At 39.9% G+C, this 24,096-nt stretch overlaps 1 protein-coding gene across 6 annotated transcripts in view; it reads left to right on the top strand.

Annotated features, from left to right (window-relative positions):
• Positions 1-23,751, top strand: part of LOC143328690 (coiled-coil domain-containing protein 85B-like) — a 76,052-nt gene extending 52,301 nt beyond the window's left edge. For 3 of the 6 annotated variants that reach the window (XR_013077838.1, XM_076743975.1, XM_076743973.1), the window contains 2 exons: positions 4,872-4,929; positions 18,678-23,751. Coding sequence is in view for 5 of the 6 variants with exons in the window: in XM_076743975.1 (XP_076600090.1) it covers positions 4,872-4,929; positions 18,678-18,693 (74 nt within the window). In the remaining variant the exon portion in view is untranslated. Of the gene's footprint in view, positions 1-4,871; positions 4,930-18,677 lie in introns of those variants that run through there. The other 3 variants (XM_076743978.1, XM_076743974.1, XM_076743979.1) reach the window with 2 other exon arrangements.
• Positions 23,752-24,096: the final 345 nt, after the last annotated feature.

Below are 24,096 nucleotides of genomic sequence, written 5' to 3'. Positions count from 1 at the left end.
CTTTTGCTACTTGTTGTTAGTTTATTTTTATAGGTCTTGTATTTTGTTTCTGCTTCTTTCGTTCTTTTCTTGAGAAATTCTTTATATAATGCATTTTTCTTCTGGCATGCATTTAATATACCTTTAGTTAACCACGGCTTTTTTGCAAGTTTGTGTTTCACTTGTTTCTTTACTAGAGGACAATTTGTTTCGTAGAGAGCCATCAGTTCTTTGTCTTATTGTCTTATATTTTGTATTTTCTTTGTTTGTTCCTGTGTAGCTCTGGATAGTTGCAAACGCTGGCAAATGATTACTCGTGTCTTTAATTATTATTCCACTCATTATTTTCTCATCGATTCCATTAGTGAAGATGTTGTCTATTAGTGTCGCACTATGGGTGGTTATCCTGGTTGGGCGTGTTATTAATGGATAAAGGCTCATACTGTACATTGAGTTAATCAATTCCTTAGTGTTATTGTTTTCTTGTGGGTTTAACAAATCAATATTGAAATCACCGCATGCAAAAAACAATTTGTTTTTATTTATTTTCTCATATATACTCAGTAGCTTTTCTTTAAATACTTCAACACATGATCCTGGTGTTCTGTATACACAGCTTATCAGTATATTTTTTGATTTCTCTGTTTCTATTTTAGTGATACGTTCCATTATGTTGCTTATTGCTTCAGACATGTTTTAATAGTTTTACTTCTGTATGTTTTTTCAATGTATACAGCAACTCCTCCGCCCTTTTTCTGTTTTCTGTTCATATAATACATCTCATATCCTTCTGTTTCTACCAAGGCTGTTTGTTCTTCACTTAGCCAGGTTTCAGAGATTGCTATTACTATAAATTTGTTCTTTACCTGGTTTAGACAATGTTTGATTTTTGACAGGTTTGAGTTTAAGCTTCTGCTGTTGAAATGTATGATTGAAATTTCTCTTTCCTTTGTAAACTTTTTGCTAAACTGTTCTTCAGTGTAATATTTGCTCTGGCTCTGTGTGTTTATAAAGCAGTTGTTCTCGGGCTCAATATCGTTTTCAATATCATAGTCTCTGTGTTCAGTGTATTCAAATGTTTTCAGTCTAAGTGTCTCATATTCAGTGATCTTTGCTTGGTGTAGCGTCATATCTCCAATCGGAGATGACTGGTTTATGTCAGGGCTTGTCATGGGTTATTAGTGTCCGAGGTGACCGTTCCAGTTACTTTTCCATGAGTTGTCATTTCGTGTACTTGTCCAGCTCTGTGATGTCTTTGATGGCCAGCACTTTGGCTTCCTCTGGTGATCCGTTAAGTTTTGTAAATACTTTGCAGTTGGATGTCCAAGTTGCTTGAATCCAGTTCTCTTTTTGTAGGATGCGTGCTTGTCTGGCAATGTCTGAGTTTTTCTTTGTTAAGTGTTCGTTCAGGTAGACGTTTGATCCTTTCAGTTTCTTCCCCTGTTTGAGTAGTGCAGTCTTTTGTTTTCTGCTCACAAGATGCATAATTATGGAAGGTTTGACATTTTTGTCTCTTCGGGGGAGAGGGTGACAGGCCTCTATGTCTTTTCTGTCCAGAGTTATCCCCTTGCTGTCCAGGAATATGATCACCTGCTGCTCCAGGGAGTCCTGATTAGCCTCAGTGACCTCTCCCTCTCTTGCTGCTGCCCTGGCGTATGACTGGGGCTTTATGTCCAGGCCGCTGACAATCAGGTTGTTCATCCTGGAATATTGTTCCAGGTCTGCCACACAGCCTTCCAGCATGGATATTGTTTTGTCCTTTTCAGCATTTTGTCTTTTTAATTCTTTTATTTCTTCCATCAGATTCATAATCACTTTTTGTTGTTTGGAGATGTTTGTTTTTTCCTCTGACATAAAGTTCAAAGATCTTTTTATGTCTTCTACTTCTTCTCTTAGATTGTTGGTTTGACTCTTGGTGGCATCTTGGTATCCAGTCAGAGCCGTTACCATTTTGATTTGTTATTTAAAGGTATATTAGTGAACCTTTCACCATTTTTTAAAGATGTACTAAAGACTTGGCTGAGTTTCCAGTATCATCCTCCGGACACCCCAGAGGATATTCAAAATCAAGTAATATAGATGAATTCAGAAGATATTAATAGATGACAAGCCTGTTTTATGGGAAACATTTTGGAAAAATGGAATTGTTTTTGTAAATGATATACTCGATAGTTCTAGTGATTTTGTTTCATATGATAAATTTTGCAGAAAAATTTAATATTTTGAAACCTTGGAAACATTTTTTTTGAACAATTTATGAAACAACAATTGATTCTTACTGTAGAATTTTTCAACTGAAGATTTTTATAAAGTTACTGCTACTAAAAAGCAACTTAATACGTTTGATATTCTAGAGTCACCATTATGTAGATTTTGTAATGAGAAAAGGAAGACCAGATGCATTTATTTTTTTATTGTCCCTAAGTTTGTGGACCAAAATCCAAAACTGGCTAAGGACATTGGATATCTGCTTTTAATTTATACCGCTAAATATTATGTTGGGAGATTTGGATGAAAATTGTCCCCAGATAACAAATACAGTTATTTTGTTTGGTAAAATATTAATATTAAAAATTTTAGAATTAGCCTAAATATAAGTTTGTTCAAAAATATATTGCGAAGCCAATTTCTTTTGGAAAAAGTAATTGCTACAAATAACTACAAAGTAGCACTACATAATATGAAATGGGAAAAATTCCCTCTATTGAAGAGTGGGATTATATACAATTATAAATATGCTCTTTCATATGTTATTTTGTGATGCTATTGTAAATTTATTTTTTGAATATATGAAGGATTCCTAAATTTTATTTTGTTGTCTTATTTTGTTGTTTGTTGTTTGTTTGTTTGTGTATATCCATTTGTGGTTCTTTGCTTGATGTTATGTTATTATATTGTCATGTGTGATATTTTTGTTTGTATGCTTGCCTGCTATATATATAAAAAAAAAAAAACATTTTGCATTAATGATTTTGCTATTCACAAACCTAAAACCTTGTTATTGAATTTCACGAGAAAGTTTGACAGGCACAAAATATTGTCCTACCCATAGTAAATCACTCCGGTTCTATATTACTGTCTGTGACATGTAAAGTGAGGTATCTTTTTTATGGGAGAGGTGGACAAGCCATGAAAATATATGGCAGGAAAGTCATTTAGTGTTGATCTGAGGGCCTGGTGGATTATGGGATGCTACAGTACAGCAAAATCAGGGACACACACACATACCGTACATGCATAATAACACACACACACACACACACACACACACACACAAAAAAAAAACAGTGGCAGAGTTGGAAAGGTCAGCAAAGGCCTCTGGCAAAGTTTACCTGAACCTGGCAGCTTGTCTGGGCGTGTTCCAAGTACAGACTATGTGTGTAAATGTGTGTCAGCATGCTTGACTTTCTGGAATATGTGACTGTATGCATGTATGATCAGAGATCCTGTGTTTTGGCTGAGTCTACTAAATAGGCTACTTTCCTGGCAATTCATCTCAGAAGCCCCTTTTTCCTATTATTTTAACACAAGAACATTTTGTATATTGATTGAACAAATGTTCTAGTACACTGACCATTAGGCATGTACATACACCACACTGACACGGACATACAACTTTGTAAAATACCTTTGATGAAGCATGTAAAAAATAAGTGTCCAGGTGTTGGCTCCAAGCCTACTATTTGTGTTATTTATTCAAATAGATGCAGCATATTCACGTCCTCTGTGTGTGTGTGTCTACACTTTGATGGAAGACAGAAGGCCTTATTCAAAGAGATCCTTAGTTTCTGTTCTCTATTCCTCAACAAAAAAAAAGAAAAAAAAAATGAAATAGCAGACAACTATCTAGACAATAGCTAGACAACTAACACAAACATGTACAGATGCATACACATTATCTTTCTCTCTTGTTCTCCCTGACACACTCTTCCTCCGTTCCTTTCCATCCTTTGTCCATCACTTTTTTTGACACACACAGTGAGGTGCATTGAAGCAAAGCAGAACACACAGCTGTGAACCTGCCCAGAGGCCTGTCCTTGTGTGTGTCTGTTTGTACCAGGCTAGACCACTGACACACAACCAGAGGTGTAAGCACATGGACAGTGAGAGAAATGTTTGGGTGATGTGTAACACACTCACCAGTTTGCTTCACAGGTAATAAGAAATTGTCTTACCTTATCAAACCGAACAGACATCCTTATTTTGAATTTTGAATTAGAACAGAATTCACCAGAAATTTACATTACAGCTTCTTTTTCTTATCAGTGTAATTATGTGTGGTAGAAAGTACCAGTATTTCGCATGGCTGGCTCTGTTCCTACCAACTGCCACATTTCAGCTGCAAGTGTGTTGCTGAGATACAGAAAGGGTCGCATCTGAATAAAGGGAGGAAAAAAACATCCACTTTACCATGTCAGCACAGCAGATACATATTTTCTCTTTGGCAGTTCATTTTTATAATCTTATTGCACAGAGGAGGCCTGTCACTGAAAGTGAAACTCCTCTCTAACCTGAATGAAAAAATACATTTTGCACCCAAAACAGATTCAGACAGTACCCGTTTTTTCTATGGTAACTCTCACAAAAACAAAGGACAGGAGAGGGTGAAGGGTAACTGGAAGTGTTGCTAGTGACTGCCCATCCATGACAGGAATCAGTGGATTGACAGAAGAGAAAAGAACGTGTCATGCAGTCAGTGAAGCTGTTCAGAGTGAGGAGATGCACCTTTTGCTGTGTGAGAGTGTGCCTGCATTTGTGTGTGTTTGGATTTACTAGCAGCAAACTGGCTTATAAGCCACCAGCCAGTGGTTGAAAATCACACACAAATACCCATACAGCTGTTTGACCATGACTGCTTCTATTGATTTAATTATGAAATATTTCTTATGCAGCTCTGATCTCTGCTGGTTGCTGCACCAACTCGTGTAGGAGTGTAAACCTTTGGGACAGGTGAGTCATATGCACTCACATGCATGCAAGCAAACACACATACAAGAAAGCTAAAAATGTTAAAATAGTTTTTCTGCTTAAGTGTGAAGGAACTCCACAGCAAGCTTTAAACAAAACATCTGACATATTATCGCCATAATTTATTTCACCTGCCTACTTATTCCCAGCTGATTTATATGGTCAAGCAATGAGAAAAAACATTAAAGGTGTTGACAGTTGAAGCTACAGCAGCTCTGCAGCACTGCTTTGAGGGCACAAACTTGTTCAGAGATGCTACTCAGGAGGACCACATCAGTCTTGAGAAATGTACATCAAGAATGGCATCATATACCAACAAATATAAGGAAGCATATATTACAATTTGGTATTTTTAAGGACCCCAAATACCACACTCTGACAGAGAAGACAGGAGACCTGAAAAACTCAATAGATTTAATAAATATTCAGAGAATGTGCAAACAGATGAATCCAGAAGAACCACAGAACTCAGAGATCTGAGCCATGAGTAAAATTTCCTGAGCAGTACAATGGAGATGTTAAGGCTAGTGAAAAAGGAAGGCCAGGACCCAGGAGCAGAGACGTAGTAGAACCAAAATTTTTTTTTCAAAAGTACAAACAAAAAATGACCTGAACCAGGGAATGACGCTAATAAGCGACAGGAACTGAAAATTCACCATTAGACGGGAGAAAAGGGAAAAAATCAAAGAGCAAAAGTATCAAAACAACCTAACTAAAAAACTCACCGGACAACCGGGAGACTATCTACAAAATATGAACTAAAGGCGACTATGACAAAACTCACAGCGACGAGAACAGACTATCAGAAAAGCACACAGGAGGAGCGAGACGAGAGACGAGCGATCTTTTCAGGAGAGCTCCGTACGGCACGAAACCAAGAGAATAGTCCGGCACAGGAGTGGAGCATGAGGTGACTTAAGAAGCTGAGTTAATAGCTGATGAGGTGCAGGTGTGAATCATGAGTCTGCTCCCCGAGTAGATTGGTCCACCTCTCTCCCGTTCCCTCCTGCTGAGTGAGAGTGGAAAAACAAAGTGCAGTATCAGACATGGGAGAAAAGGAAGGAGAACACTGACCCGAGACCACAGCCGTCACAGGAGACCCAGAGATGTGTGGGGTGTTTCTTACCAACTGCTCCATCTATTTCTCACTCCAGCAGCTGACCTTCACTTCGGAGCAAATCAACCAGCCTATGGGGAGGGCTTGGTTGTGGTGCACAACGGAGTGGGAATGAGGCACCCTGGCATGCAAATCCTTACAGGCATTCTCTGACAAACTTCGCAAAGCGTTCGGTCAGGGATCCCGCGCCAGGGAGGCATCTCGCACAGCAGGGGGATTGCTCAGTGGCCGATTCCTCCATAGACTTCTACATGCAAGCCTGGGCGTGTGACTGGAACCTGGCAGCCCTCTGGGATGCTTTCCTCCATGGTCTCACAGAGTATAGCAAGGAAAAGTTGATGTTGTATGATCCTCCATCTTCATTCAACAGAGTCATTGGGCTGGCCAACCGAATCAAAGCCAGGATCCAGGCTCGCTGCAAGTAGAAGCAGGAGTTGATGTCGACTTGCTGTAGTGCCTCCCAAATGTCCGAGACAGCAGCCACCACCGGTTCCGCCTCGCCACCATCCCTGCCGGTGGACAATCTGGAGCCCATGCAGTTGGGATGCACCGATCTTAGACAAGAGGAGAGACAGCGTTGGCAATGGGAAAATCTGTCTCTACTGCAGGGAGGTGCGACACTTCGTGTCCTGTTGTCCAGCAAAAGGCACACACTAAACTCCTGCTTCCCGGCTCCGCCCACACCCTGGCCACATTCATTGACTCTGGGGGTGACACAAGTGTTATGGACTTGGGACTGGCCCATCAGTTGGGGTTGGAGCTGGAACCCCTCGCCTGGCCCGATACAGCAAGTGTCTTAGCAAAGTCACCCATTAGACGAATCCGGTGTGCATCCTCCTTCCCAGGTAACCATCATTATCCTAGGACATCCTTGGCTGCGAAGACACAATCCCCGCTTTGACTGGGAGACATGTGCCATCTTGGGGTGGAGTGCAGGATGTCACCAGGTCTGCTTAAAGGAGGCCAGCCACCATCAGAAAGTCATTCCATCACAGGAAGCCCCGGACCTCTCCAACGTACCCCCAGAATATCATGACAACTGCGCTATTGACCTCCTCCCTGCTACAGCCCCCCCAAGGGGTGCCTATACTCCCTGTCTGTTCCTGAGAGGTAGGGGATGGAGGAGTACATTAATGACTCCCTGGTGGCAGGCTTTATTCGCCCCTCTTTCTCACCTGCAGGGGTGGGATTCTTCTTTGTGGGAAAGAAGGACTGCTCCCAACAAGATCACTATCAAGAACCAGTATCCTCTTCTCCTGATTTCATCAGACTCCCGTCAAGCCAGGTGGGCACATTTCTATAAATGTTTCAATTTTACTCTCTCCGACAAACCCGGGTCCAACAACATCAAACCTGATGCCCTGGCACCCCGGTTCATGGACCAGCCCACCAGCGCCCGAGGTTGAAGGTCAAAGAGGAGGCTGGAAACCACATCCCACAGAATCCTTGGACAGTGATGAGGCCAGTCTGGTGAATCCACCTCATTTCATCAGCCAGGCTATTTAAGGAGTAGTGTTTCACCAGCTCAGTTCCAGCTAGCCTGTGATGCACAAGAACTGTGTAAAAGGACTTGTCACCAAGTCTTAGTATGAACTTCTATTGCACATGAGTTTTTGCAACATATCAAGCTGTAGTAAGCTGCTGTTTTTGTTATTAATGATGTAATGTAATCAGAAGGATTAAGAATAGTGAATTGAAATGTGATCAACCATAATTTGTTGAAAATGTTTTGACTGAGCTAAAGTTAGTGATCATGTATTTTCCACTGGAGATAAGCAACACCATTTGAATTACAAATTGGGGTTTAAGTTCTTTTTCACTCACTCTGCTACTGCAAGAATGGGAGTTTAGACTTAGACTGAGACTTAGACTTGACTTTATTGATCCCAATTTGGGAAATTCTTTTGTTAGCAGCAGGTTAAACATACACATAAACACAAAATATATACAATAAAGAAGAATAAGGATGAGAATAAAACTAAGCGAAAGGTTCTTAAAAAATATAACTAAGTATATAAACATAAAATAGTAGCAATTCTTAAAATATAACTAAATGTATAAACATAGAATAGCCCTAACCCTAAATCTTAAAAGATAACTTAGTATGTAAAGTATATAAAATATAACTAAGTGTTATATTATATAAAGATTAACAGCAGTTTTTAAAGAGAGACAGAGAGAGAGAGAGAGAGAGAGAGAGAGAGAGAGAGACAGAGAGAGAGAGAGAGAGAGACAGAGCTATAAACTATGTACCAGAAAAAATATGTGTAAGTGATAAGTTGTAAGTGATAAATGTAAACAATAAATAGTATTATGCAATGTTGCAGTAGTGCAAATAATATGTAAACATTGAAATATTGAAGTTTGTGGGGTTGCTAGAGATTTGTAGTCGTAGTGGTTTGAGATATCTTTAAATTACTGTTATATAGTATGATGGCTCGTGGCAGGAATGATTTCCTGAGGCAGTCCTTGTGACAGCAGAGCTGAAGCAGTCTATTGGAGAATGAGCTCCGCTGTCTGTCCACGAGGTGGTGAAGAGGATGTTCAGGGTTATCCATGATGGATATCAGTCTGTCCAGCGTCCTCCTCTCCACCACCTCTTCAAAGGTTTCCAATTTACAAGCAATAATGGAGCCGGCCTTCCTAATCAGTTTCTTCAGTCTGTTGGTGTCACCGACTCCGATGCTGCTCCCCCAGCACACTGCAGCAAATAAAAGTGCACTGGTAGAAGATCTCCAACATTTTGCTGCACACATTGAATGATCTTAGGTGGCACGGTGGCAACACTGTCGCCTCACAGCTAGAAGGTCCGAATCTCGCTGTGGGCACCACCATGCTCACTGCTGCTCTGTGTGGAGTTTCTCCCCATGTTCACCTGGGGTATCCTCCATAAAAATACCCCCACTAAAAACAAGAAGTGACAAAAGGGCCCGCTCCTGGTCTGCCGCGGAGGAAGGACAACCAGGATGGGTTAAAAGCGGAAGACAAATTTCACCAGTGCATGGCATGTGTGCATGGATGTATCTGTGTGACAAATAAAGGGGATTGTCTGTTGCGGCCGGCAAGGAAGGCAAGGACCCAGGATGCAGAGAGGAAGCATGTACACAGTCAACACAAATCTCCAGAACGGGAAAATGCAGCTCAGGCAGATAACAAACCAACAAGCAATGCTGGAGGGAGGAAACTCAACAGCCAAAACAAAAAACTCCACAGGGGGAATAATGCACTCAGGCAGACAGAACAAAAAACCCTCAACTGGAGGAAAACTAAGCTACCGCTGGTATGAGAACAGAAAATCACCGTCTAGGGGAAAAAGGGCTCTCAGGCCGGCACAAAAATGAACTAACACAAGAATACAAAGAATACAAAGAATGCAGCGAGACAACTAGCAATCTGGAGAAGCGTGGCAGGGACGAGGAGATCTTGTCCATGGCGAGACACTGGCACAGGAGTGTGGGAGAAGCCAGCTTAAAAAGGAGTTCTGATGAGCCCAGATTAGTGACAGGTGTGTCCAGCCGCCGCTCACCTCAGAGGAGATCGGCCCCACCCCCGCCATGCTCCTGCCCTGGAGAGACACAGAGGCAGAATCAGAGCAGCCAGAACACAGCCATAACATTAGGTGTGTCCCAATTCAGGGGCTGCATCCCTCGGAGGACCCAGCCTACGCGGTCTGTGGAGGCTGGGTCCTGCGGAGGATCCTCCGTCGGCCACATCAACTATCGTTAAATGGGACGGTCTAGCCTTCGGAGCGTGTCCTGATTGCGTCACGACGTCATAACTTCTTCCCTCCTAACCCGGGAAAAACACACGTATGGGGTGCAGAGATGTGCCCGTACAGCTCCTATCGCTTGTAAGAGGCGCGAGATGTAGCCTATTATACAACTTACAAATTCACCTGATGTGAATATCTTCACAGCTTCGCGTCGGACGGTTCACACCTCCGCGTCGTCCATTCATTTCTGATAATGGACACCTCGAAGGGCATTATCCCGCTTATACCATGGTCACTTACGAAAGAAATAAATATTAAATCAATTATTAATACGTTAATGTTGTTTTTTTTACCATTAAAATCGTAAGTTTTTAACAAGAAGCGGCTGAGTGGACTATTTAATATCGCTCGTTGTGACGCGTTGCCAAGGTAACCGGCTCTGGCCACAGAACCTGCAGCTCGGTCGGCGCAACTGTTATATTAGACCTAATCAGTGGAGGGAAGTGACATGATTGCTTAACGTTATGTTACATGATACAAAGTATCGTTTCAGAGGACAAGTGCACCTCTTACCGCTTGTGTGTGTCCAGAGGATGATGCCAAATTTTGTTTCAAAGACTCAAAGTCCACAGATAGTTTCCTAAATCATTTTTATTGCAAGAAATATTATCCACCATTCACTCTGATCATTGAATGTGGTTAAAGGAAACTATAAAATCACTCATGTTGTCTACTGTCTTGCCGTTGTCATAAATAAACTGTGAAATAACGTATGTTCTGAGTTTCTGTTGCCACGGTTACCAACTAGCGTTTGAGCCAGCGCAACAATTTAGAACAATCAGGCTATTTGACCGGAACTTTTTTGTAGTTGTCCTACAACACTTTTTAACGGACACCCTGCAGCCAATCACAATCGAGTATTCACCCAAAATAAGATATTAGTTGACATGCGAGCTTGTAACATTTGTAAGTGAAGGGTTTTAATAAGGCTAACTGTTAACTGAGCTCCTCATATCAACAGGTCGCCATTATTAAAAAAAACAATCGGTGCGCAAAGCATCTTGGGATATGGGAGGCCGTGAAGGATAGTAGCGACGCATCCTCCAAATACAGGGAAAAGGAGGACACACGGATCCTTCGAATTTGGACGAATTGGGACAGCCTTCGCGCAGCGTTATGACGTAATCGGCCTTCAAATCCATTCTCCGAAGGATGCAGCCCCTGAATTGGGACACACCTATTGTCCCTCTGATTCTTCTTCTTCTTGTCTCCTCAGGAGGGAAGTAGAGTCTGCTCATCCCCTTCTTGTAGACAGTGTTGATCTTAGTTTTCCAATTTAGTCTGTTGTCGAGGTGAATTCCAAGGTATTTGTAATCCTCCACCACTTTGACATTCTCCCCTTTGAACACAGTGATTGTGTGCTTGTCCTGTTCCTCCTGAAATCAATCACCAGCTCCTTGGTCTTGGCCACGTTAAACAGCAGGTGATTTCTACTAGACCATTCCACAAAATTGTCCAACACTGCTCTGTATTCCTCCTCTTGTCCATCCTTTATACACCCCACCACCGCTGAATCATCTGAAAAACTTCTGTAGGTGGCACAAAGAGGAGTTGTACTGGAAGTCTGAGGTGTACAAGTTGAAAAGAATAGGAGACAAAACAGTCTCCTGAGGCGCTCCTGTACTACTTTCCACAGTCTCAGACAGAACGTTGCCCAGTCAAACAAACTGTGGTCTGTCAGGTAGTCAGTAATCCAGGAGATAGTGGACGTGTCGACTCCCATCACTTGCAGCTTCTCACCCAGGAGCAGCGGCTGGATGGTATTAAATGCACTGGAGAAATCAAAGAAAGTGATCCGCACAGTGCTGCTGCTACAATCCAGGTGGCAGTGAGCACTTTGCAGCAGGTGCATGATGGTGATAGGTGTTGTCCACACCTAGATGAGGTTGGTTGTCGAACTGTAGAGGGTCCAGTGATGATTTCATTTGCGGTCAGAGGTGGGCCAGGACCAGCATCTCCAGCACCTTCAACATGAGTGATGTAAGGGTCCAGCGGGTCCATTGTCGTTAATGCCAGATGGAGACTTCTTCTTCGGAACAGGAGGATGTCTTTCACGTCAACAGGTTAGAGCTGCCACACTGCCCGTGTGAGCAGCTCAGCTGCATCTCATCTAGAGCTCAGGAGGCTCGCCTATGTTCACCGCAAGCCACGCACGGTTCCCAGCAAAATATCCATTCCTTGGTGAAGAAGCTGGCTGAAAACCACCAAGTACAAGGCTCGCACTAAAGATGAATGAAATATCTATGGCTAGCTTATTTTATTAACATTTGGTTTTATAACATAGAATACATTGGTGAATACTCGACTCGTGAATTTTGAAGTATTTATATGTCTTAAAAAGGTAGTTTTAAACAAGTAGCTAAATGATACTGCAGAGGTTGACAGGGACATTAAAGGTCATTGCAGTGAACACAGAAACTCATCTACCCACTAGTTCACCTTTAAAATGTATTTATGCTTATGGTCTTGCAAACTATTCTAAATCAAACTTTCCAACCTGCAGACATATCAGTTTATAGTAAAATGTATGTAAGACAAGGCAAGGCAAGGCAAATTTATTTGTATAGCACAAGTCATACACCAGGCAATACAAAGTGCTTTACAGAAGCATAAAAATACATTAAAATCATACATTTCAAAGAAAGAAAGAAAGAAAGAAAGGGATTAGAAGAGAATAGAAAAATAAAAATAAAATACAATTAAAGGAAAATTAAAAACAGAAGCCAGTAAAAGACAATAATTTAGCATTTAGAATGATTAAAGTCATTGAGCAAATATATTTACTTTAAGTAAAAGCTGTAGCAAATAATAATGTTTTCAACCCTAATTTGACAGTTGGTGCACACCTCAGGTATGCAGGGAGAATGTTCCACAGGTGAGGAGCATAATAACTGAAAGCTGCTTCACTTTGGTTCTCATTCTGGGAACACGCTATAGACCTGTCCCTGATGACCTGAGAGGTCTGAATAATTCATATGGAGGTAATAAAACTAGAATATATTTTGGTCCTAGACCATTTAATACTTTGTAGACCAGGGGTCGGGAACCTTTTTGGCTGAGAGAGCCATGAACACCACATATTTTTATGTAAATGTGTGCATTTTATGTAATTTCAACACTTTCAAAGTACAATAAGTCTCTGAATTCTTTTTAATAACATTGTTATGCTGTTGCTAATCAATGATGAGTATTTCTTACCATTAATGCGACTTCTGGTGCTGCATGGTTTTGCTGATGGCTTTGTAGTCTATTTGATACGTGGTGAGGTTAAGCTTCATGCAGGCATTGAGACTTCCATCCATTAAACGTGATCGTAGGTTGGTCTTAATGTTCTTTAGATGTGAGAAAGACTGCTCACATGCATACGTAGAGCCAAACATTGTCAGTACAGCAATACTCACACGCTGCAGTGTGTGGTATGTGACGGGAAGCGCGTTCCAAGTTTTGACAATCAGCTGGTCTGCGGATTGAAGTTTTTTCATATTCGAAAAGTCATCAAAAAGTTAATTGGCAACATCAAGCATGAATGCTTTGGCATACTCCCCATCTGTGAATGGCTTTCCGTATCTCACAATTGCTAAAGCGCCAGCAAAGCTAGCCGAATTCCAGTCACCTTGTTGGGTCCAAACACGGAGTTGCTGCTGACTAGCTTGCACTCCTGATAGTAGCTCTTGACATGCTTTCTTCCTGCTGTCCCCCGCAGGATATTTCGATGCAAATGTGTGGCATGTGTCAAAGTGCCGCTTTATATTTGACCGTTTCATAGATGCAATTTTATCATTGCATATTGGACACACTGCAGAACCTGCTCTCTCCACAAAGGCAAATTCCTCTGTGCATTCCTGCTGAAAAGTACGATACTCCTTGTCTTTTTTTCTTTAAGCCATCTTCTCAAAAGGGTTTCTAAAATTAGTGAGCTGACAACTCGATTAAAACGAGGGAAGTTTACGTCCTGATCTCACGACAAGCCGTTGTGCGGACCCTTTTGCATATGCGCACATCGGCCGCTATTTTCGACAGCAAAATACGGCAACCCCACTTGAACAGTGTCTCTGCCTCATCTGCGTTGCCTATGCGATTGATAGATAGATAAATAGATAGACACAACGACATGTTTGTTTGCCACTTTCCCACTGAAATTACTGTGAACCGGCTTTCTAGTCGCTGGTTCGCGCATGCGCAAAGGATTTGTCTGCGAGCCAGATGCAGCCATCAAAAGAGCCACATCTGGATCGCGAGCCATAGGTTCCCGACCCCTGTTGTAGACCAACAGTAAGATTTTAATGTCTATTCTTTGACTCACAGGAAGCCAATGTAGTGATCTGAGGACTGGTGTGATATGGTCCATTTTTCTGGTGTTTGTAAGGACTTGTGCAGCAGCATTTTGAATCAGCTGTAGTTGCCTAATTGATTTTTTATTTTTTTTTAGGCCAGTAAAGACTCCATTGCAATAGTCCAACCTACCGAAAATAAATGCATGAACAAGTTTTTCCATGTGTTCTTTGGACAGACATCCCTTAATTCTGGTTATATGTTTCAGGTGGTAGTAGGCTGATTTGGTAATGAGCTTTAAATGGTTGTTAAAATTCAGGTCAGAATCAATAATTACACCAAGATTTCTGGCTTTATCTGTTGTTGTCAGTGACATGGAGTTAAGGTGAGCACTGATCTTTGACCTTTCATTTTTGGGGCCAAATACAATCACTTCTGTCTTATCTGCATTAAGCTGAAGAAAATTCTGGCACATCCACTCATTGATTTGATGAATACACTCACTCAGTGAAAGTAAGGGACTGTAGTCATGTGATGACACAGAAATATAAAGTTGTGTATTGTCTGCGTAAGTATGATAAGAAATATTATGATGCTCCATAATCTGAGCTAGGGGCAACATGTAGATATTGAAAAGAAGTGGTCCGAGAATGGACCCTTGTGGCACCCCACACATCATCTTTTTTCGTTCAGACACATGCTCACCATTTGACACAAAGTAGTCTCTATCTTGTAAATAAGATTTGAACCCGCATAGTACAGTGCCAGTAAGTCCCACCCACTTTTCCAGTCTGTCAAGAAGTATGTCATGATCAACTGTATCAAAGGCAGCACTGAGATCTAATAATACTAAGACTGAGGTTTTGGAAGCATCATTATTCAGATGTATATCATTTAAAACTTTGATAAGTACAGTCTCAGTGCTGTGGTGTGGACGAAATCCAGACTGAAATGCATTAAAAAGATTGTTCTGCATCATGAAAGCATGCGTTTGTTGAAAAACAACCCTTTCAACAATTTTTCCTAGAAAGGGAAGATTTGATATTGGCCTGTAGTTACTTATTACTGAAGCATCCAGATTAGTCTTTTTTAGGAGAGGTTTTATTACTGCAGTTTTCAAGGCCTGGGGAAACCGACCAGACTGAAGAGATATTTATTATTTATTATTTATTATCTGCAACACATCTGGAGCTATGCAATTAAAGACATTTTTTTAAAAAAGTTTGTTGGCAGAGTATCAAGGCAGCATGATGTGGATTTTAACTGTGATATAGTTTCTGTCAGCCTTGTATGATCTAGAAGGTTAAAATGTGCTAGATTAACTGGAGAACAAGAAGGCACAGATGGACTTATCATTTTGCTTGAGCTGGAGCTGCACACTGTTTGTCTTATCCTTGCAATTTTATCTGTAAAAAAGGCTGCAAAATCATTGCATGACTTGGATAGCAGCTCAGGAGGGACTGATGCTGTGGGGTTTGTCAGTCTATCCACAGCAGAAAACAAAGTGCAGGCATTATTACAGTTTCTGTTGATAATCTCTGAGAAGAATGCTTGCCTTGCCTTCTTTAGTTCATGGTTATAGGTGTGGAGACTGTTTTTGTAAATCTCATAATGAACCTGGAGTTTGGTTTTTCACCACCTGCACTCTGCCTGTCTGCAGACTCTTTTCTGGACTTTGACCAGTGTGGTGTTTCTCCAAGGTGCCTTTTTCCTTCCTGATAAAACTTTTGTCTTAACTGGGGCGATGGAGTCAATAATAGTCATAACTTTGGAACTGAAACTATTTACAAGGTCATCAGTTGAAGCTGAGGGCAGTGTTGGTGATGGTGTAAAAGACTGAGTGAAGACTGCACGGGTGTTATCATTAATATAACGCTTTTTGATTAACTCTGTTCCACTTTTGTTAAGAATAGCAGGTGTGGCCATTTTAAATGACACACAGTAATGATCAGAAAGAGCAACATCCGTCACCACAACCTCAGAGATATTAAGCCCTTTGGAAATAACCAAATCTAATATATGCCCTTTGTTATGTGTTGAATGTGTTACGTGCTGAGATAGGCCAAAATGATGCAGGATGTTTAAAAGTTCTTTAGCACATCCATCTTTGAGATTATCAACATGAATGTTGAAGTCAACCACTAACACAACACAGTCAAAATCAATACAAACAACAGACAGTAGATTGGCAAACTCATCGGAAAACTTTGCATTGTATTTTGGGGGCTTGTAGATGGTTGCGAAGACTGATCAACAGGGAGACTTTGATTAAATGCCAACATATTCAAAAGATTCAAAGTGATCATAAGATACTCTATTGAATTGAATGCTTTCATTAAACAAAATGGCGACTCCACCTCCTCTCTTACGCATTCTTACTTCACTTATGAAACTGAAATTCAGAGGGGCTGACTCTTTGAGAACTGCTGCGCTGTTATCTTGTCCTAACCAAGTTTCAGTTAAAAACATAAAATCAAGCTTGTGCTTGATGATAAAGTCATTGATTAAGAATGATTTTCCTGCCAAAGACCTAACATTTAAAAGAGCTAACTTAAATGTGCTAAAAAGTCCAACATCCCCATGTTTTAGAACATACTGTGGCTGACATGGAATACATGTTAAATTCGATGATGTGATTTTTCTGGAGAGATGGGCCGATCTACATGCAGCCAATATTCGGGTTATGGTCAATATTCTGGTTTCTGAAACATTCGTAATAACATGGTGTTTACATGGTGTTTACATGGCCGTGCGCAAGTGGGTTATTGCTGATATTCCGGTTATGAAAGGGTTTTTGACTGCATGTAAACGTAGTGACTGAAGCTTCCAGCACAATGGGCCCTGGCCTTTCCCTGGAAAAGTCAGGCATAACATTTGCCTTAAAAGATGGACCCAGAACACATCAGTTACCAACACAAATAGGTGGCTGTGCTGGGCTCTTACTAGGGGACTGGAGTAGGTTCAGATCAAGCCGTGAAGATGATGAGCTAGATGGAGTTTGGACAGTTGGGGATTTTGACCTAGGTGGAGTTTTAGTGGTTGGAGATGGTGACCTAGGTGGAGTTTTAGTGGTTGGAGTCGGTGAATCCTCACGAGCAGTGGCCCCTGGTGGAGGACATGAAGCATCCCCTTTTTTTCCTCTGGCATCCCTCATGCTTAGCGCATACAGGCAGGGGGAGAGTTGGTTCTCCTTCATGTTTTGGTGTTTGCTGCTTTTGTTTGGATTCCTCTTGTCTCTTGTCCTTGGGAGTGGGAACAGTGTTACACAGGAAGAAAGATAGGTTGGAAGCAAAAAGTTTTACTCCTGACTTGTTTAGGGAAAGTCCGTCTCCTTTGAAAAAATGTCTGCGGTCCCAGAAAAAGTTGAAATTGTCAATAAAATGCACTGAGTGGACATCACATGCAGTTGAAATCCATCTGTTTCCTGCCAACAATCTGCTGAATCTCTCTCCTCCTCCTCTGACTGGTGGTAAAGGCCCACTGAAGAAGACTTCAGCATTTAGAGAGCTCACTGCATTTAGCAGTTTACCTAAATCTCGTTTGAGCACTTCAGATTGTTGTTTCGCAATATGCAAATGTTTCTGCTGTACATGCTTCCCACATCTTTAATAGCAGAATCACCAACAACCAGAGTCTCAGAACCAGTCAGTAGCTTTCCTTGTAACTTTCTAGCTTCTGACTTCCTGTCAGGCCTTACCCTTCTCTGTGAGTCCGAGAAGTTATCCAAGTTTTCAGTTGGAGATCCAGGGTCCTGCAGAAGTGGAGCAAACCAATTTCGTAACTGCACACTAGCTGGTTTGGGAGCTTTGTTGCTCATCTTCCCTTTAGCTTTTATCCACAGCTGTGTCTTACTCTGCACAGGTGTTGAGGAGGATGATAACACAGGTCAGCCTGTCGCTTCACAGATCTCTGGGCGCTGGGTTCTACCTGTTGGACGTCTCTCCATATCAGCCGATTTACTCTTGGGCTTTGCCCCGAGAGCATTCCAGGGAGGACTGATACTGGCAGATACTGTCTTCAGTTCATCTAATTTTTTTATTCAAATGCTGCTGAATTCTGATGAAAAAAGCCCCACTCACTTCAAACCAGTAAGAGTTAAAGCAAAACTTGGCAAATGGAGAAATCTTCAAGCCTTTTCTAACTTTAACAAAAAGTTGTATGGTTTTGTAAAACGCCAAAACTCGTAGTAAGAAGCTGATTGAGAAAACTGATTTTCAGGGACTTAAAAACTCACCATGTGTATAAATTACACAAGGTGAGTTCAGTTGCAGAATGTGAACTCTTCCTCAAGTTGTTAAAATTCAAAATTCCAAAGCTCTAAGACATGGACCAATTTTTTGTAAAGGTGGCTATATTGGAAAAAGTTCAAATTGTTTGTGTGTGTTCATTTTTAATAATGAAGCAGTTCTTAATTGGGGACTAAATCAGCTTCCATCTTTACCTGGAGAGGAAGGATCCTTGCATTCTGCTGAGTAGAGGCTTGACACACACACACACACACACACACACACACACACACACACACACATCCCCATACAGTAACTGCACTGTTTTTTTCTTGCCTTTCAGCTTTGATTCCTCCTGACCATGATGTGACACTTGATCAGATACTGCTGTGACAACACACACCCAAGAGAGACCAGAAGGATGTTATTAGGAGAATGGATGAAAGGATGAGTTGATAGATACATAACTGGATGGACAAATGATCATGAAATTCAAAATCAAGCAGATGAGAAAGGCAACAAAGAGGCAACAGTTGAACGCTGTCTCTGCCCTGTCTGCTGCTGCTGCTGCTGCTGCTGCTATGCACTTGCTGTGGACCACCAGAAAAGACTGAATGTCATTGTTCAGATGTGCAAATGCTCATCCCTGCATTGCCAAAATGAAGAGAAGAGAATAAATGAGACAGTTGAGAACCTTTGTGTTGTCAACAAAATAGTCCTACCTCTTTGGAAAGACAGAGATCTTCTGGATGAAAGAAGCTGTACATGGAAGAATAACTTCACATGCTAACACTGGAGGGTACACTCCACTCTCTTTTCATTCATGCAAGTGATTATTTTAAAACTTCATACCACATGTGACAATGGAAACTACCTTAACAAAGTCATTGTGGACCTGGGACTAAAGCACAAAAGGAGTTACTGAGTCATTGTAACAGTTATTTCAAATTTCGTACTTCAGGTGAGTGCCCCCCAAATTTTGATAGTAATCCCTGACTGCACATGAAAACTATGTTCATCAAGGGGAAAAATTCATTGACCTGCAATTGGCAGCAGGGCTGTCCGATAACAACTCATAATGGTCTATAGCAACTTGTTGTGCTAATGACTTCAAAGAAAGCATTGCTTTTAAAAGTCTTGCCTTTTTCAGTTTTCAGTATTTGTGGTTTGTAACTAAATCTCTGGTGGTTTGAAGTTTAATTTCATTCCTACATTCATCTTCCATCTAGCCGTGCAGCAATTAGAGCAATTACTCAATTAGTCAGTTGAGAGAAAATGAATCGACTGGTTTCATAGTCTATTTATTTGGAATTTGAACTGTTGAACTGACAAAACTAGTGAGGTCATCATGGGATAGATGGAATTTAACATTCTACAGACAAAATAATTATAATTGAGAAAAATGATTGACAAATTATTGATCATAAAATTCGTCATTGTTGCAGCTCTAATGATGCAAAGCATCATCGCATCTTACTGATTACTCTCACAGCCACAACAGAGCCGCCTGAAAACACAGACTCGTACTGTTGCCCTACATTAAAAGCTTTTCAACACTGGAAGGCTTTTATTGTGAAACATTTTGGTAAATACAGAGTGTTGCCAAGACTGGCAAAGCTTTGTTAGTGGTGCTGTGGATAAGAATTGGCCTATACAACAAGATATGAACATATTTGACACTACTTTATTAGCATATCATGAATGGAAAAAGAAACAGCTACATTGAGCTCATTAAATAACCAGATGCAGATGACAGGCATTTCATATGTTTTGTGTGAACCAGCACACCCTCCAACACATCATCATGGTAATCAATACCTTTTACTTTATCACCCTGTCCTACAAAGAACCATCTGTGATAGCTTTAATGGTTGCAGTTGGTTGTGGTTTAGTGTGACACAAGCATCATTACTTAAGCTGGGGTTTTTCTTTAAAACCTGATTAAGCGCTTGTGTTTCAGCCCCCATCAGACTTTTTAGCAGCAGATAACTTAATTAAACCTGAAATAATTAGTCAATTAATAGCTCAGTTAATCACAAGAAAAATAATCAGTTATTTAAATCAGTTATTTTATATAGTCAATATTATATAATCAACTACTATTTTGTTTTAAACATTTTTTCAAGCCAAAATATTGAAAATGATCAACTTTCTCAGGTTCCAGCTCAGAGTTGCTGATTCTTTTTGTTATATATAGTAGTGAACTGAATACCTTCAGTTGTTCACTTTGGTCAGAGTGTTTTGGTCTTCTTGGGCTCTGTCAAGTTGTGATGGGCTTTTTTCATATTTCATAGACTAAATGATTAATTAATGGTTAGATAACTGCTGGATAGAAAAATAATTGGCAGGATAAAATATATGATAAAAATAAATAATACAATATAATAATATTACAATTAGTCATTTGGCAGACGTTTTTATCCAAAGCAATGTACATATGAATTCACACACAGATGGCACAGCATCGGGACAGGTTTTTGGGGGTGTTTAGTATCTTGCCCAAGGACACTTCGGCATGTGGACTGCCAAGGCCGGGGATCCAACCACTGACCTCCTGATTGGTGGACGACCGCTCTACCTCCTGAGCCACAGCTGCCAGCCATGATAAAATCTCTCTCTCTCTCTCTCTGTTATTACTGATAGTTGCACTCAAAACTGTGACATCAAATGCCAGGTTGTGATTAAGATAAATTACACTTTAAAGACCTCTGTCTTTCTCTGAGCATATAATCTGTTTGGAGTTACAACCACATAGTTAATTCAAATTACTAAAGTTTGAAACAGCAGTTGCCAGCAGAGCTAGCATTCACCTCATTTACAAAAATAAGGAAAGAAGCAAACTAGTCTGTGTGTATGTGGCTTCTGTTCAAATTTTGTTCCTTGTGTAATTTTGAGGCATTTACCCAGGGGGCTGTAATTGAAAGGGTTACACAGTGAACAAAAAGGGATGTGTGGGGGGATTTAAATGTGCTCTTGATTATTGGGAGAAAAAAACTTGAGGATTTTTTCCTCCTCCTTCAGATTTTCTGTCAGGGTCAGTTTGTATACCAACAATGTTAGAAAATATAAACCTTGCCATATATAAGGTACTCTGTATGTGTTTGTCATTTTCCACACTCCTGGGTATCTAGACATGGACAACATAACTTGTGCAACATTTTATTACTGCATTTTAAGGAGATGTGATGTTGTAGATGCAAGAAGACATAGCAAGATTTGGACTGAATTTGTGGGCTATACATTGGATATCCAGCAACACTATTTTCATTTTCTCTAGGTTTTAATGCTTCAAGGCCAAATTTGAAAACTCATGAAATCATACACATTTTCCTTAATGTAGCTCTGTTGGGAAAGGCTAATCATTTCTGATAATAACTAAAGAAGAACAACAAACATTTATTTAGGAATGACCAATTTGAGGAAAATATATAATCTAAATTTTTTTTTTTTTTTTTTTTTTTTTTTTTTTTTTTTTTTTACCATTATTGCATTTGAATTGCTCTTATTTTCTAGTAATTAATTTGTGGTGTACATACTTACAAGGTATTGATACTGGAATTGGACTGGCAATACTTGATAATTAGAGTTGCAGCTCTACACTGTAGCTGCTTTAACCAACATTAGCTTTTTAACATAATATGTGATTCTGTAAGAGAACAATGATACTGATGTGCTTAAAAGTCTACAGGAAATTCTTGCAACTCTTCACTAACTGTTTCTCATTTTCATTTCATTACTATTGTGCTCCCGAGCTCCAGATTGTTGGTAGTCTTTTAAAAACAACAAAATGACACAACACACAGTCATTTTTTTCAAACATCAAAAATGATACAGTGGTTTTTGTTCTCAGTGAAGGCATTTGGCCATTTTAATGCACTTGCACACAGAAATGCAGAGAGCATATTACCAGAAAGACTTGGATACAAATTCAAGAATTAATGTTAATTAACAATAGGGGTCAGTACATTTACCAATGAAAGCTATAACTTTAATTTTTTTTATTTTATTTTATTTTATTTTTTTAATTTTAACAATATCATATGAATCATTCAGCCCTACCTTCATTTAAGCCAGTACAGGTGTTGTGCTAGGCTTCTAAGCAGGAGTGCCACCAAGGGGGTGCCAGGGGAAATCCTGACACAATTCACCCCCAGCAATCAGATACTTCTTATAAGGTTAATAAGGTTCTCAATGTGCTCAGTTTCAGCATTATGGAGTTAACACAAGTGGATGCCTATCCCAACCTACATTGGTGGGATAATTATGTCAGAATGTTTACTTTCTCTGGTGTTTTCACCACCACATGAAATGTTCAAGATTTGTTCTACCAATAAAACTGGATGCTTGGGTATGCAGAAAATGTAACATTAGAGTTTGTTGATAAAGAGACATACACACATCCACATTTATCCTGAATCCAAACTACAGGCTATTCTTTTTTTGTTGTTGTTAAGAATTTGTGACAGATGAAACAAGGCAAGTACTATATCATCATGGAATTCAAGTTTTTGATAGTAAAGAGTAGCATATCAGCTTAGTTTTATAAATACATAGCTGTTATTATTTTTGACTTCTTTGTATGATATTGCTAATTATTATAACTAGAGATGTATGTATAAGCTAATAAAATGTCTTTATGTAAAAACGACTCCTAAGCCGAAAATGTTCATTATTATTATGTGCTTGTATTGGATACACACAAAGACATGTATTGTATGCTGTAGACTGTATACTGAGGAGGAAAATCATTCTTAAAGGAATAGTTCAACATTTTAGGTAATACCTGCTTGCTTTCCGAGACTGAGAGGAGAAGCTTGATAATGAAATCCTATGTCAGTGTGTATGGAGCTTGAGACAGGACATTGCTTGCCTATTTTACCATAAAGACTAAAAATAGGGGAGAAACAGCAAGCTTGGCACTGTCCAAAATTTAAAGATGTGCCTACCAACACCAATTAAAGCTAAATGACTTACACTTTTAAAGTTTGGTTAATCTGTACACTTTCGGAAATGTAAAAAAATGTGCTGCTGGAACTATTTAAAGAATAAAAATTAGAAGCACTTTATTAATTCCTCAGGGGAAATAAACTTTGTCACTTTTTTTACACAAGGACACAGGCCCAAAATACACACATACACATGCACAACACACTTTTCTTGACAAACAGTTAATCTGACAACCAAGAACTTTTTTCAGTATCTCAAGACCTGCACTGAAGTACTACGCAACTTAAACGTAATGACAAAACTCACAGTCACTGCACCCAGTTGTTGAAATCTTTCTGCTTCCACTTTACATTAAGAAAGACAAATCAGATCCTGGTACTAGCTCAAATATAACTGCTAGAGAAAGATAAATGTATCTTATTATCTCTTATATACTGTTGACCATAAGGTTGGAACACACACACACACACACACACACACACACACACACATATATATATATATATATATATATATATATAGAGAGAGAGAGAGAGAGAGAGAGAGAGAATCCTCTGTTTATTCCTATTTAAATGCATCAGTCATCACTTTTGACCAGGTGCAATGAATGTAATGTAATCATTATGTACATTATATATATATATATCTTATTTGTCAAGAATAAATCACATTGTCACAATCATTTCATAGAAAGAGGTAAAAGAATATTTTATTCCATAAAGATATAAGAGTTCCAGTCTTGATATTATGGATCTTCTCATCTAACTCTCGGAAAGAAAGCTCAACTGTTCATTTGGCTTGCAACGTGAACAAAT

Source organism: Chaetodon auriga, chromosome 11, assembly GCF_051107435.1.
Source record: "Chaetodon auriga isolate fChaAug3 chromosome 11, fChaAug3.hap1, whole genome shotgun sequence".
In the NCBI taxonomy this organism is placed as follows: domain Eukaryota; kingdom Metazoa; phylum Chordata; class Actinopteri; order Chaetodontiformes; family Chaetodontidae; genus Chaetodon; species Chaetodon auriga.
Note: the sequence above shows the minus strand (reverse complement) of the source record. Positions and strands in the feature narration are given on the sequence as shown.